Below are 16,064 nucleotides of genomic sequence, written 5' to 3' on the forward strand. Positions count from 1 at the left end.
TGGTGGTGAGCTTAGCAGGGAACTGTGCTTAGTGTGGCCACCTTCTATCAAGCAACTGACTGCAGAAGACAACTGGACAGTACCTTAGGAAGTCTCCAATTAAACAAGTAGTTTCAACATGTATCACCAACCAAAACCCACCTTCATGTTTAAGACAAAAGGATGACATTCTTAAAAAGAAAAGCATGAAACATATTTGAATTTTTATACAGAATATATTAAATGTTATAAATGTTTAAATATGGACTAAGAAATGAATTAAGGCAAAACTGGAAAGAGGTCTGGTGGTTAGCGCTGAAGATTTTGGCAAAATTCTGTTTGAAAACTATATACACATATGTTACTATTCATGAAGAGAATATTTCTATATATACAGATACATACACGTATGTATATATTACATGTATTTCACTATATACAGGTGCATACATGCATATATACCACATTACACAATATATGTATAGATAACATGTATATTAAATGACATAATTTAAAAATAAATAATCACAGAAATACAAGAATGCAAAGTATACACTAAGGATGAATGGATCTAAACTCTTTAAAATGGAAAAACACTGAAAAAAACCCTAAACTTAAATTTCTCTATTTATGAAATAAAACACTTTGTTAATCTCAAATATAACAGATTGCATAACATAAACACTACCTATAGCTTTCAAAATACCCAGAAAATATACAGGTTAAAAAACAACAATGACTTATGCATATGGGGGTGGGACGAGGGGAAACAAAGGAAGAAGCAAGTCAGTATGGAATGGAATGGCTGGACAAACTGACCAGGGCTGTTATGAAAAGAGCCAAGCAGCGGGCCTGCCTTAAGTAGCACATCATTAATTTAATAATGGCTTGTGAGGGGAGCTGAGACAGAACACTACCACAGTGCTGGAACACATACATTCCAATTTCAGAACTAGAGAGGTACGAAGAGCTAAAAGAAATCCAAGTACCAAAGTCATGGTGATGTGCATGATATACAAAATAGAAAACAAATGAGAAGAGAAACAAAAAGTAGAAAATAGACAAATATTAAGACTAAACTGAGCCTCTGGTCTCAATTCCTAACTCTGTGGAGGAAGAATATGATTTTTCTTAATGTGGGTCACCTCCTCAAGGGGGTTCAATTAACATGACCTCTCCAGGCTAGGACTTAGGGGAGCTTGTGCTGAGGGTCCTTTTTTGCAATTCCCCAAAGGAGGTCAAAAATATATCACCACATACGTCATTTTCTTCTTTTTCCCACTGTTTTTTCTTCCTTAATGTTTCCAGGTTTGCAAGATATGTTTGTAATTTAAATGATCTGCCCAGTAAGGACCACGCCTGACTATTCTATCACATTCTTTCCAGGATGGAGCAGCTGTTCCATCTAGGATTCTTAACTGCCTTGTTTTGCATTCTCTAATTGGAACTCATACAAAATAGTAATAAAGGAGTCACATATACACACACGTTTTAAGATCTACTTCGCACATGTCATAGAAGTCGAAAGAATCACATTGAGCTATTTTCTCAATCTATTTTTTGAACCAATAGAATTGACACATTGTTATTAAAATTCAAAATTAAGTTAAATACTTTTAAATACCCATTTTACAAGATGTGTGAACATAAACTTACAGGCAAACTGGAGTTTAGCTTCTCTGCTGACAATCGTCCCAAGTGAATTTGTAGCAAAACACTGGTAACTTCCTGTATCCCAGTTTCTGTTGGGATTAAGAACCACAAGATTTCCTCCATTCAACTTGTAACGATGTTCCAGACTCATATCAATATCACTGCCATTCAGCTGCCATCTGCAAAACAAATGTTAATTTTTTTGTCCTATTAGCATTTTTAAATTTAAAAGACTCTCCATCATAAAACCCAATTTACACATTATCCCCCTTATAAATGAAAGGTAAAGTGTACATTCTTCCAGTGTTACATAATTGAAGAGCAAATGTGTCCATACAATTATCAGAAACAGAAGGTTAAAGTCCCAAACAAAGGACAAGAAATTAGCCTCTAAAAGTTAAAGATTTTTAAAGGTTTCCTGAAGAGGTGAGAATAATTTAGTTTCTTCACTAGTGGGAGAAATTGGCTAGGTCTGTATAAGCAAAGATAAAGTAGAAAGTTAGGTAATTATCTGAGACACTTCAAGCCAATTTCAAGCTGAGGATGAACCAGGGAAAGAGGACATTTCTTTGATTTATCTGGACTGACTAAGCACATTTAATAAATTAATTGGATAAGTGTTCAACTATCCATTTCAATTTGTCTGGGTAAACACCTGTTCCAAGGCATTCTACACTTTTCTAATCCATCACAGTGCTTTTTACAAAATGGTACACTGTGGTAAAACACCCTAAACAGCACCCAGGGGGTCCCAGACAGTCCAGGCACTACCCTCAGAGAAACAGTAATCAACAAGAAGCCAAACAGAAAAAGGCAAAGAGAGAAGAAAGTTGTTTCCTTTAAATGAGTTTTTAAGTGAAAAAATGGGAGTTTTAAAACAGTATATATACTTGACACCTCAAAGGTTTCATCTTTAAAAGTCATCTCCCACAATCTCAAGAACATATTTATTATTATGAATTAAGGTACCCACCTCCAGTATAACCCAATTCATATAATAAATCACACTGTCATCAGTTCCATAAATTTTAGCACATTGCAACAATCATTTCAATTGCTCTTCATTTAAATATTGAGATTGTTGAAATAATGTCCAACTTGCTAGACAAGAATTTCTATATACCAGTTGTTGAGCTGTTAGCTGTTCCCAAAACTATTGACTGTGTCAGGAATGCTGCTCCTTTGAATTCTTGCTCAGAGTTCTTCAATTATTGCTCTAAATATTCTTTTATCATTTAGTCACTTTCTTAAAACCAAAGCTTTTGTGTGTGTGTGTATGTTTCTTTTTGTATTCACATACAAGTTCACCAGGTCTAAGGCAACAAATCTAATGAACAGAAAAATGAAAGTAAGGAAAAAAAAACTTGAAAGACCCAATTCTTTTCATGTGAACTTAAAAGAAAAATATATATATACAAAAATACAAAAAGCAGTAGCCTCCTTCTCATTTTTGGCAGAACTCAGATTCAGTTTTTTGTAGAGTTTCCCCATACGATTCTTCCCAAGGGCAAGTCCATATTTGCATGAGCATTCTGGTTCATTTTATTTTACTGAGAATTATACTCTACACTTAGAGTCTTGAAGTTGAACCATGAGCTTTTATGAACTCTCTCCTATTTCTCCTCCTCAAGTCCTAGAACTCCAGAAACTCAGACAAGGAAGTAAAGAAAAACTGTCAAGTGCATTATCTGGACATCCTGATCCTCTGTTACACAAGAGGGCCTGCAGATCTGCAACAGTGGCATCTCCTACTTTGCTGGTCTCTACCTTAGTCTCTACCTGTGTCTACAGAATCTGTGTTTTAATGAGATAATGCATATTCAACTTTGGGAAGAACTATTCCGCACCTTGGGCAACATGTGCTACGACTATACAGTAGACACCAGGGTGAAAGAGTGCTCCCTCTCCAGTCAGCCACTTTCATAGTCAACAAATCTTCCTTCCTCTAATTCAGTGAAAATACATTTACTGAATGCTTCCATGTCAGGAACTATTCAAAGTTCTCAAATCATGGTAAAACCTGTCCCCCTCCATGGAGCTAACATTTTTAGAGACATTTTTCCAAGATTCTTAGTTCCTGACCCAACCTCTGATTCCACCTGGTAGAGTCTTTAGCCCTAGCTGAGCCTTTCATGAAACAGCCTAACAAAAATAAAGGGGCCTGGGGCTGGGGCTCAGTGGTAGAACACTTGTTTAGCATATGTAAGGCACTGGATTCCATCCTGAGAGAGGGGGGGTGAAGGAAGGCACTGTGCCCATCTACAAAATAGAAAATAAATAAAAGAAAGGGGATCCAGATGCAATCCAAGTGCCCATTGGTCTATCTGTGTTTCTCACTTATCACCAGCTGCATGTCCATGAGCCCATTTCTCAGCTCCCCTTAATCTAAATTATTAAAAAGGAATGAAGACAATCCCATCTTTCCCATAGGGTTGTTCTACAGATTTACTTAGACAATGCATGCAAGGCTCTCAGCCCAGTGCTGCCACAGATAGGCAATGGGTGAACGCCTCTGTTAGTGCTGCAGGTGGCCCCAGTGACAACCGCAAACCCCACTGCCCCTTTGCTTTGCTTCTATTTTATTCCCAAGAAGCACATATTGGTTAAATGTCACCTGCTCCATTCAATACTTCTGGCCATTCCCCCTCATGGGGATCAGATGGCGTTTTCCCCATATGGTGAGTCTGCATTTGTATCTTCTCTGAGAATTTAGCAAAGGAAGAGGCAAACACACGCTGGGCCTGACCTTTAAAGAATAAATCTGACAGCAAATCACAAGTGAGTGGGTTTAATTTTTAAAGTGTAAATGGTGTGTCAGATACTAAGTGACTCAATGCTTGAGTGAGAAAATCTCCTCTAAACTCAAGTCAAGAAAGATACAGTTAATTTCACATCCTTCTGAATGGAAGACCCCAGTGACAGAGGGTGCTTGTGCTTTCTGTGCCTGCAAAATGCAGTTTGTTTAGGAGAAAAAAATGCATTTCAGAGAATGAGCTAGAATGGGCCTGACTAAGCACTTCTGATGGCTTCATTTGAAAATGGTGTTTTTGTGTTTAGCTAATGAATAATAAAGGCACAGGAGCTATATAGAAAATTGAAAGGGATAAATAAAAATATGGAGAAGCACTTCTTCTTGCCTACTTAATACTTGAAAGATTTAAGGGATCACAAACTATGTGGGAAAATACTTTATTTCAGCAAAGTATCTAAGATCTAAAAGCTATCATCCCAAAGTTTAAAATAAAGAACCAAAATGGAAAAGATTTGTTCCATAAAGCATAAAACACGTCTCACTTCTTTTAGCTCAGTTTTCATCATATAGACACAATCACCAGATTATTTGTGATATGAAAAGGCAAAATTTCTTCTCTTTTAAATGTTCTACTACTCCAAAAGCACTGGTGCATTTGTTTTAGCAAACCCTTCAGAGTTAAGATGTCCCTGAGCTCTCTTTAGGAATGTTAATTTTAACAAAAGTAAAATAATTATTTTTATCTTTCCTAAAACTATTCATCATTAAGTGGAACTCATCCCCAGGTGATATAAAATATCTCAATATCTTATTAAATATTGATTGTTTTTCCTCTTGCTGAAAATACATGAATTCAAAAGTTCTCTTTGTTAAAATTCCAAAATGTGTATGTATTCTCTGGGCCTGTACTTCCAAAGGTAATTTTATCCTGGAAAGTAAAATAGTGTGCCTGTATTCCTAAGGCAAAATATTCGTAGCTAGACTCAATTTCTAAATATGTCTCATTATCTTCTTCTGTATAAAAAAATCTTCTGTAAAACTGAAACATACACAGTTCCTTCTTTGACAGTATGGGTTTAATAAATCTGCTAATTATTCTTATTTACTTTGCTGGAAATTATAATCCAACTGTTCAGGCTTTGAAAGCACAACAATCAATATTAAGTGTGACAGGTAAATGGCACACTCAGGTCATAAATCTGGAAAGCTTTTAGAAATAGAAGTTGGCTTTCACTTTTGTGCATTCATAATCCTTTGTACATCTTAGAGGTTTCTACTTTTACCAAGGAATGGCAAAGTGTAGGATGAACTCTAACCATCAGACCGCCATCTTTCTGGAATGTGAAAATTATTTAAAACTTCATAAATATATATTTGCATACCCAAATTTTATTCAGGAAGGCTTAAAGCCAATGATCAGAAGCAAAGGCTCTTGGGGCTATACACACCAGCATTTCAATCACATAACATCTGTGTTGCACTAGAGAAGCAGGCTAACCTTGTAGCTTCAGTTCAGTGGTAAATGTCATGAGATTAAGCACCTTCGCATAATCATCATGTAACACTCTCCATTGGTCTTATGAATTCATTGTCAGACTTCAGAGTTCAAATGCTTGTCGTACATGAATTAGGATTTGCTTTTAGAATCCACAAGTGCATATTTCACAAGCAATGGCGTCTCAGTCTATGAGCTCTCATCCCCGTAAACTGGTTTGTGTGGAGGTTCCATGGCAATGTGTGTCTGGATCAATAACTGGATAGCAAATACTTAGAGTACTAGCATTAGATATCCTGGTCTGCAGGTCTACAGGAGGACCTACACAATTGATGTCCACGTTCACATTTGTCACATCCTCTACATAAGTGGGATGCTGGCTGGGAATGTGAAGTGAAAAAGAAAACTGGGCCAAGCCTAATACAATAGAAGGGTAAAGTCTAGTAAAGATTTCCACCTAAAAAGAACGCAAACACAATTTCTTTAAAATGACTGCATGTCCATGGGCCAACAGGTTTTAAATCTTGAATATAAAGCACAAGGTGCCTGATATAGAAGATATTTCAAAACTGGTAGTTACTACTCCTAAATGATGAAAATGATAACTGCTACTTCCAGGAAATAAATTAAAAACATAAACTAAGGGTATACGAATCACTGCCATCAGACACAAAGAACAAGCTGAAACACCCACAGAGACTGGATGAATGTGTATGTAAACACAAATTCATGTATAATGAATTCAATCAGCATAAAAGTCTAAATTTTCAGAGCTCAAAGGGACTTATCTTAGAATAGGGGCTACTGGGGATTAAACACTGGGGACTTAAAAACTGAGCCACTTTCCCAGCCCTTTCTTTTATATTTTATTTAGAGACAGGGTCTTGCTGAGTTGCTTAGGGCCTTGCTAAACTGCTGAGGCTTCTTTTGAACTTGTGATCCTCTTGCCTCAGCCCAGAGCCACTGGGATTAGAGGTGTACATCACCGTGGCCAGCTAAAGGGGCTTTTCAAAGCATATAAGTCCCGGTGAATGGTGATTTTCAATAACTGCAGGATGTCTACCATTAGCTTCCTGAATGAGATGATTACTTTTTCCTCTACCTAGGCATAACTAATTTCACACAGTCTTTACTCACTGAAGTCATCCAGTCAATAAATAATATCAAAATGGGGAATTTCATTTACTTGACTAGTTATTAATTTTTCACCATTCAGTTGTAATTAGATATGGCAATCTCTTACACAAAACCACACTAGTATGGAATAACAACAATGAATACAAACACAGATATATTTTGTTGTCAGTATTATTTAAGTCACCAAGCTCTAAAGTGAGTCTTTTCACTTGAACTTGGTGAAACACAATTAGGGAACATCACCCTTTGAAACTGAAATGAACAAAACTGAAAATAAATTGAATGACTTCGGGTGGTTTAAAAAAATAATCTCAAGATGTGATTCAACTCGCGGTTGATTGTATAAAGTTATTGTCCTTCAGGATATCTATTCTACCACACAAAAGCTGGTCAGGAAGATGGAAGAAGGAGAAATAACATTATGAAGAAAAACAAATCTCACACTTTAGACCTCAAGACAAAACAAAACAAAAAGAAGTAAATAACACTTAAGTCTTTGGGGAGCTAGGGTTGGGTTGTGGAAATATGCCCACCCTTAACATTCGTTCAATCAACAGGCAATACTTTAGTTGGGGTTTGACAGGAAAATTAGGAATTTAATCACAGAAGCAATTTGTGGTTTTAGATGCAGCTTTCAAGTTAATAAGCAAATGCATTTGTGTTCAAATGCAATGTTTGTTAATATGTTTACTGAAGTGATGAGAATAATTGCAGCCCTTGAAAGAATGAATGTCTGAATTTGCATATTCAATACTTTATCCAAAAATAACTAGTTAGGCTTCAGCACTAATTACTGAAGATATAAATGAGTTAAGTTGCAATGCTGTGTTTTTTTTTTAAATCTGTTTTATGACATTTATTCTCATTTCTCACTGACTGATAAATTTTGTAAAATTATTATGTATACACACATATGTGCTTGTGTGTATATATACATAATATGTGTGTGTATATATATATATGTATATATACACATATGTATAAATATTTCATGCAGCTACACTATATGAAAAACAACTCTCACTTTACATGGTTATAACCTAGTGCAAATCTGTCAAGGATCGTCTTTAAATGATTCCAAGCAGAGTTCCTGAAAATGATTGCTCTTTTTGCCGACTGCATTCATTTTTATCTTTGCTTGGTAGCAGCTTATTCACAGTTCTTTGAAAATGCCTCTTCTTAAATGACTCTGGTCCTGCCAGTCAGAACCTTCCATGCCTCAGGCCTTATCAGTTGGCTTAGGAGAGAAAGGGAGGGGTTAGAGGGGAGGGGAGGGGAAAGTATTGAGGAATTAAATTGACCAAATGATGTCATGTGCATTCAGAAGTGTGTAACAATGAATGCCACTATTACATATAATTTGATGCAGTGATAAAAATAAAGTAAAATTATATGAGAAAATGTTAAGTGTAACAAAAAGACTGTGAATGTGATATTTGTGTTTGATCGATATGATTATATCCTGTCTCCTCACCCCACTGTAAAAACACAAGAAAGAAGAAGAACAACAACAAAATAACATGATTTATTGTACGACAACCTTTAATGTCTAAAACCTAACCTTTACATTTCTGCTGGGTATTGATTGCTGACAGTATTAGCTGTGTTTTTGTCTCACATTTTTCTGATATGATCCAGGGCTTTTGAAGACACTAACAGGAAAAATGACCTCTTTTCACCAGTGGAGATTATGGGAGGATGTAAGGGACCTGGAGTTCTAGGCAGCGATGATCTTGGACACCTGCAGAAAACCTGTCTTGAAATGAGCCAACAGAGAGGACTCAATCCCAACTCTGTCTTCCAGAATAAACTATTCAGTACTTCTGACCTTCTGATCCTCCAGGACATTCTTGACTCCTGAAATATGGTCCAGTCCCCAAGTCCTTATTTTTTTTTTCGATGCTATGGACTGAGCAGTCTCTAGTGAAAGTACTTGTAACATAAGGATGAGGGGCGCACTGACATCACCTTTAGGAGAGTTACGGCCTATCTGGTCATGGCAGAGCTTGTTTCAGTACTGGTTGGATGGGGTGCAATGGCCAGGTCCGTGCTTGGGCAGGTCATCCAGTGCTGAGGGCGCTAAGGCTTTCTGGAAGAGATGACACTGCAGCTGAGTTTGAAACACCCTCCCCGTACAGGTTGTCATCTGCTGTTTGCCTCAGGAACTGTAAATACTGTTTATTTTTTACAATCATCCCAGTCGTGTCAATGTTTCTTTGCTCTCAGTGGCTGTTTGGGAGTGTGGGGGTGGTGTGCAGAAGCTGGAGAAGTCGGGATACTGAAATAAGATGAGCCTCAGGATGAGGCAGAGAACTGGACTGAGAGCTGACTGAAGGATTATGTTTCATTAAGGGCTAAGAGAATTTTCAGGAGCAATAACTGTTATTTGCCTGAGGCCATAAAAGTAAAATAACTGTGATAACAGATCTTACATGGTGATAAAAAAAATGTAAGAACAAGTTGGCCAGTAATCAAAATTATGCTTAAAAATGTTATTCTGTATTATGTGATGTTATGATACATGAAACACACTAGGTAGCATATAAGCCATATATGTTACATGTATTATACAGCAAGTATGTACTATATATTCTATATATGGAATATATATAACACATATGTAGAATTTATAGTATCAACATAGTACACAGATAAAACAGAATGAAATATAAAGTACAATGTATAGTACTCTGTGTGTATGTGTGTGGGTGTGTGTATAAAAGAAATAAATTCAGACCTCCCTTCCTTCCATCCATTCCTGGTTCCTTCCATCCACTCTTGGAATAACACATGGTGAGCAGAAATTGATGTATTCTTTTTATTTTTCTTGTTATACTGAATTGTTTTAGTTGACTCTTACCAATTTAAACTTGTGTAGGATGTGATTCCAGGATATGAACCATGTTTAAGAAAACTGAGGCCAGAAAATATCTCAATTTGCAGCCATATTTTGCTCTTACAACTTGACTATCTAAGATTCTTCACTCTGCACTTAATAAAACAGTTTACTTATTCTCTAAAGCTGGATGAAAATGAGATTCTGGTCACTTTTTTATAGATAGAAAAAAATGGAAGAATATTTGAAGGGAAGTGCTATGGGTCCAGAGGTTGATCTAGGGCAGCAGTGTCCAATAGAACATTCTAGAAGTATTAGACATGTCTATCTGTGCCATCCAATAGGATAGCTATGAGCCATGTATACCTACCAATCACCTCAAACAAGGTTGCTGTGACTGAAGAAGTGAGTTTTTAATTAATTTTAATACAACTTATTAAAAACTAAATGTCTAAAAGGGCCACATGTGGCTATGGAACATCATAGTGGACAGAAAGCACCAAAGTCTTATGTTACACTAAAATTGGAAAGCTTGGAACCCATCTGAGCCACATTAAACCTTAGGACTTATTTCCTTCATCGTATTTTATGTCTAAATAGAAAAGCAGAGTTAACACTAAAAGCTGAGAGTCTCTGGATGGTAGCAAGGGGCCGTTTCTGAGAAGCAGCAGGACCACAGGACAGGCTTGTGACTGAACACTGAACGTGGGCATTTCCTATCTGCACAGCTTGTCTATCCTTTAGGCGGGCCAACCTCATTCACATTTATGACTCTCCTGCTCCCTGATTGGTACTTATGTATTCTACCCCAGCTCAGCTGAAATGTGAGGTCCCTCTACATGCTGAATAGCATCAGCGGAAGGAACCACAGATCCTTCCATTTGGGGTCTTTCAACAAAGGCCAGGCATTTCTAATCCCCTGCAAAATAGGAGAAAAAATTCTTTTTAGAAAAAGTATTCATCCTTCCTCAGGGTAACCTCTTTCAGCACCCCCAGCAGTTTCTATGAGACTGAACATTAATTAACCTTTAAATACAGGCTTTTGGGCTCAGGCAGAGAAATGTGAGAGAAGGAATAAAATTCTCAATTAAACCCTAAGATGAGTCATTTCTCTTGAGAATGTCTGAACTTTTAGATTTCTAATATGGCCAATTAAGTGTTCTTTTTGCCCAATGGGAAAATAACAAAGACAAGATCTCTCATGAGACAAGTCAGCCTCAGTCTCTAAGATGGGCTCTGGATTTTCAAAGGATGTTCTTTTGTAAGACTCTTAAACTTTATTCTGAATCTTTGGAAGCATGTTTGGATTGCTTTTAACAAATGCTTTCATGTGAATCCCTAAGTTCCCTCCTGGGATGGCTACCTATCCATCTTTCTATATTTCTCTCTGTTTATTTTTATAAACAAATATAAAAAAAATCTTTTCTCTGACTTCATAAAAAATTCCTCATATTCTTCTTTCTTAGGTTATTTGCTATTATATGTTTATACTATTTATCTGAAGGATAGTAAAAATATGAATAAACAAGTATATCTTCTTTTGGAAAATGTAAACATAATATAGAATACTACCTAGAGGACTATTAAATGGAAAAGTTAAAAAAATAATATAGAATACTATCTACTTGACTCTTAAATGGAAAAGCTAAAAAAATAAAATAAAATAAAATAAAAAGCTAGCCAAAAACAAAGGTGTCATCTAAATAGATAAAGCTACAATACAACCATATTCTATACCCACTTACGGCCTTACTGCACTGACACCATCTATCTCTTATAAAGGTAACATGAATAGCAAAGAGTTGTTTTCTGTTCTAAGAAAGCCTAACATCTATCAGAATGAAAAGAGTTTTGCTTATGCTTTCAAGGTCTCAGTTTCTAGTGATCATAGTGCTTTAGTTTAAATCAAATTTTACATCGGTTAGACATCTTAACAAGAAAACCTTTAAAGCTACAATTGACAGCGTCCACTCTGTTTGGCTACAAGTGGATGGTTTTAAAACACCCAGAATGTTAAATTTCCTCATTAATCAGACTTAAAATGAAAAAATCAATCTGAGTCACATGTACTCTAGCCTCAGTTACAGATTTTGTTTAAATTAAAACAGATGGATGTCAAGATGTTATCCCAGGATGTATGATGACACGGAAGTGTGCACATGTAAAACCTCTTCATCAACATTTTACACACCCAAGCAATGCATTTGAACACCCACACTGTGTGCGACAATAAATACCTGGTCTGCACACACACCATCACAACGAAAGCTATTTCTAGATTTCGAAGCTCAAGACATCTGGCTAGCTGCTCAAACTATTCACACACAATTAGTCCACTCATTAGAAATGCATTCCTATATGATTAAGTCTTGTACCCTGTCAGTTTTTCATCTGAACCCATTTATCCCCAAAATGTTCATAAGATGAATGTCATGAAATGCAATTTTAGTGACAAGTGAACAAGCACCCACACCTGAGTCATTTGCACGGGTCCTTTATCATATTTAGAGTCACATCTATGAGAACAATCTTCCATTGAAAAGAAAAAACAAATATGCATTTGAAGGTATCAGAATGCCTTAGAAAAATGCTGGAGAAAATATTTCCAGGACAGTGTTTTGTTAAATCAATCTGTTCACCTTCTACAAAAAGAAGAAATATTTACCAATATAATATGGGCATACATCTGCTTAATTTAACTAGCTCTAAAATATGGTTTCTTTCTTCTCCTCTCTCTCTCTCTCTCTCTCTCTCTCTCTCTCTCTCTCTATCTCTATCTCTATCTCTCTCTCATCAGCTCCTCTTTTCTTATTTCTCTAGGGAGAAGCAGAATCATAGGAAAACCTTTCTCTCACCTTTGCCAATTCAGACCAGTAACCTGGAATTCTAAGGTTTACTTTGTTGGAAATACACAGGAGATGCTCATTAAGTATGCTGTTGAATATTTCAGAAGGAAACTGACCTTGATTAATTCCAGAAGCAACCTTCTCACCCATTCCTGACCCAATTTAACAATGAGCAACAGAAGTTCCATGAGATCTAGAGGAATCCTATGAATCTCCAGAGCTTTACCCATACAGGATTAAGTCGGCTTGCTCTGCTTGTTCTGGGGTGGGGAGTACCCATCAAAAGAATAGTTCAACCGAGTTTTGAAGGGGACACTGGTAGCACCTCCAGTACCTGCTGTCCCTAAGACATCCTGGCTGTATTTTGCAGTTCCTTACATCAAAGCTGTAACATTCTCTTTATAAATAATGGATTTCTTCATTTAAGTGGGTTTCCTTAGGTCCCTCGAAAAGTAAAAATCAATTATCTTTTGTCATTTAGTCAAAAATATATCCATTCCATCCAAATAACCCACCATCATCTCCAAAATGCTAATATTTTTATCTTAAGGTGATGATAATCAATTCTCTTTTTGTCTTTCCTTTTACCTTTCTGTGATGCTTGAAGGTTTCCAGTGAAGTTATCATTTATGTCTTTTATTTTTTTTTTAATTTTTTAGTTGTAGTTGGACACAATATCTTTATTTATTTTTATGTGGTGCTGAGGATCGAACCCAGTGCCTCACATGTGCGAGGCGGGCGCTCTGCCACTGAGCTACAGCCCCAGCCCCTATTTATGTCTTTTAAATGTAGATTTTAACATGATAAAAACTAACAAATAGAATATACTTACGCTCCATGAATAATTAAAATGGTTTATTAACTACATATTTATTCTTTCTCATTGAATATATCTCCAAATCTATGCCCAATAAAATGGTGGAAGGAGGGATACTGAAATATTTTTTAACTATGATTTTAAATTATCTTTAAAACTGAATTTTACTCCCAAAACAGATGTGTTCCTAATGATGACATAGAAATTCAAGCTTATAAATTAAATTGCACTATAAATAAATGAAGAAGCACTGCATGTTTAAGAGATCCTACTGTGTTCTTTAATTGATAAATCTTACCATAAGGTGAACAATCAAATTACACACATATGGATTCAAATGTTCATGTAATCAGACGGGTGAAACATGTCATACAATTGCAGCTTCCCATACTACTTCCGACTCACAGCATAAATACATGCAAGCAACAAAATTCACAATTGCTACATTTGTTTTTCATTTGCATTTTGAAACTTTTCACCGTACCTGTAATGAGGTGATGGGTTGCCTCTTGCTTCACAATTTAAAGTTATTTTTGTATCCTCTGAACCAACAGGGAAAATGCTGTTGCTGGGCTCTTTGATAAAGACAGGGCCTTGCAGGAGAAGCTCACCTATGTGGGTGGGAGAAATAAAAATAATCACAGTAATAAGTAGAAGGTATTGGAAGGCTGTATCCTGGAATTGAAGAAGACCAGCAACTGGTGCTTGCTCTTCAAAACCAAAAAATCAGGCAGTTTCCGTCTGCACCCAGAGTCCCATGCTCTGCAGGTACTGGTTTGTTAAGGAGCCTCAGACAAACCCTCTTAACAGTGCAGAGACACCTCCAAGAAAAAAAATGCATGTTGAAAACATCAACATATTAATAATATGACTTCAAACTATAAATAAGGCTGTAGCAATTACTTTTTATAACAAGAAACTATATCTAAGTGTTCTTTGGGGAATATACCATTACAAGACTATGTATAACCCTCCTTGTAAAAAAAAAAAAAAGTTCAAAATCATTTGGACACTTGGGTATCATTTTTCTTATATAATCTGCTGGGCATGCAAATCTTGAGGTTGACCATGTTATTTTTGCCATACTGAATGAAAACCAATATGTGGTGGAATTTCCATTTCATTACTAGCAAGTTAAACAAAAGGATATAACACTAAGCAAATGCCTTTCAAAAACAGTTCCTACTACAATAAGGAGAATTTGAACATCCTCAAGAGAATTTCCACATAAACACAAGAACCAAACATCTCTCCACTGTACTGAGTTTGCAGAGGAACGAGATAATGCCTTCACCAAATGCTTATGCTAAGGCAGTTGTATAATCATCACCAGAACATTTCTGAAAACAAACAAATTCACAGGCGAAAAGGAAAAAAAATGCTCTTTACTTTCCTTTCATGGACTGCTCAGCAAAATCGCAGAGGAGTTTATACTGAAGCAGAGAGTGAATAAAATGAGTAAACAGTAACAGAGAAGGAAGGCCCATGAATAGTGAGACAAAGAAAATGAGATCAACAGCCTCTAAGGCCCCAGAACTATGAACTTATATTTGTGCTACTTCAAACAGCAGAAACATGAATAAAAATACTTATCACCACCACATCCATGATAAGGTGACAATATGATAATCAGAATAATCCAAGATAGTCTGAAAAGAGCAACAGATATCCAGATATGTCCTCCAGTCTTTAGCACGTTCCTTGAAGTTAGTGCAATTTGGCCTTGCCCTAACTCAGGTTTTTGGCCTTGACTTCAAGGAGGTAATTTATGTCACATTTGATTGGCATCTTTGTTTAAAGCAGGGATGGCCACACTGGGTCTTATGCTGGGACCAGCTAAACCCAGCAGTAGTCTTGGGAGGAGGATTGGTTACCTAGACATGCCAGTCTTCTGTTTATGGACAGAGACTGGGGATCCCAGGGTATCTACTGCACTGAAGACTGAGTTCAACCACTGTGCAATCCATCTGTGATACCCCCATAGCACAGCACCACTGAATACCGGGAACATCAAGCTCAGCAAGCTTCCCTGGATGCCGAAACAGCTGGTGTATTGTCACACATCAGTGCAGGGAGGGTAACAGGTCCTGAGGATGACACAAGGCTAGCAATGTGCATTCTCTAGGCCCTGCCCTGTGTGTCTCTTCCTTGGGCTAATTTTAGTATAGATCATTTCCCTGAATAATAGTGAGCATAATAGCTTTCAGTGCATCCCATCAGTCCTTTTAGCAACTTATCCAAGTTCAGGGTGGTCTGGGCTCCTCCCCCACTGACTCAAAGTGGCTATCAGAACTGAGGGCAGGTTTCAAAGTCCAGCTGTCTCAGAGCACTCTTCCCTGTGACCCCACCACACATGGATCCCCACGTGTGTACCCCACCTGCAGAAGGCAGCTGGCTAGCTTCCAGAGCCCCTGTGCTTGACCTTGACCATGAAGGAAAATGAGACAAGGAAAAAGCGCTCACTTTTCCCATGTATGAAACAATGCACTTCAGAAGAAATGGATTTTAAAATACCCACTAATGGAAAAGGACTGCTACTGTCGTTTTCT

The 16,064-nt window shown here is 36.9% G+C and overlaps 1 protein-coding gene across 1 annotated transcript in view; it reads right to left on the bottom strand.

Annotated features, from left to right (window-relative positions):
• Cntn3 (contactin 3) overlaps nt 1-14,585 on the bottom strand; it is a 212,956-nt gene extending 198,371 nt beyond the window's left edge. Inside the window, exons 1-3 of the mRNA XM_026392682.2 lie at nt 14,567-14,585; nt 14,000-14,126; nt 1,636-1,811 (exon numbers count right to left, since the gene is read on the bottom strand). Coding sequence (XP_026248467.2) covers nt 1,636-1,811; nt 14,000-14,126; nt 14,567-14,585 — 322 coding nt within the window. The remainder of the gene's footprint in view (nt 1-1,635; nt 1,812-13,999; nt 14,127-14,566) is intronic.
• Nucleotides 14,586-16,064: the final 1,479 nt, after the last annotated feature.

The sequence above is a fragment of the Urocitellus parryii genome, chromosome 16, assembly GCF_045843805.1.
Source record: "Urocitellus parryii isolate mUroPar1 chromosome 16, mUroPar1.hap1, whole genome shotgun sequence".
NCBI lineage: Eukaryota > Metazoa > Chordata > Mammalia > Rodentia > Sciuridae > Urocitellus > Urocitellus parryii.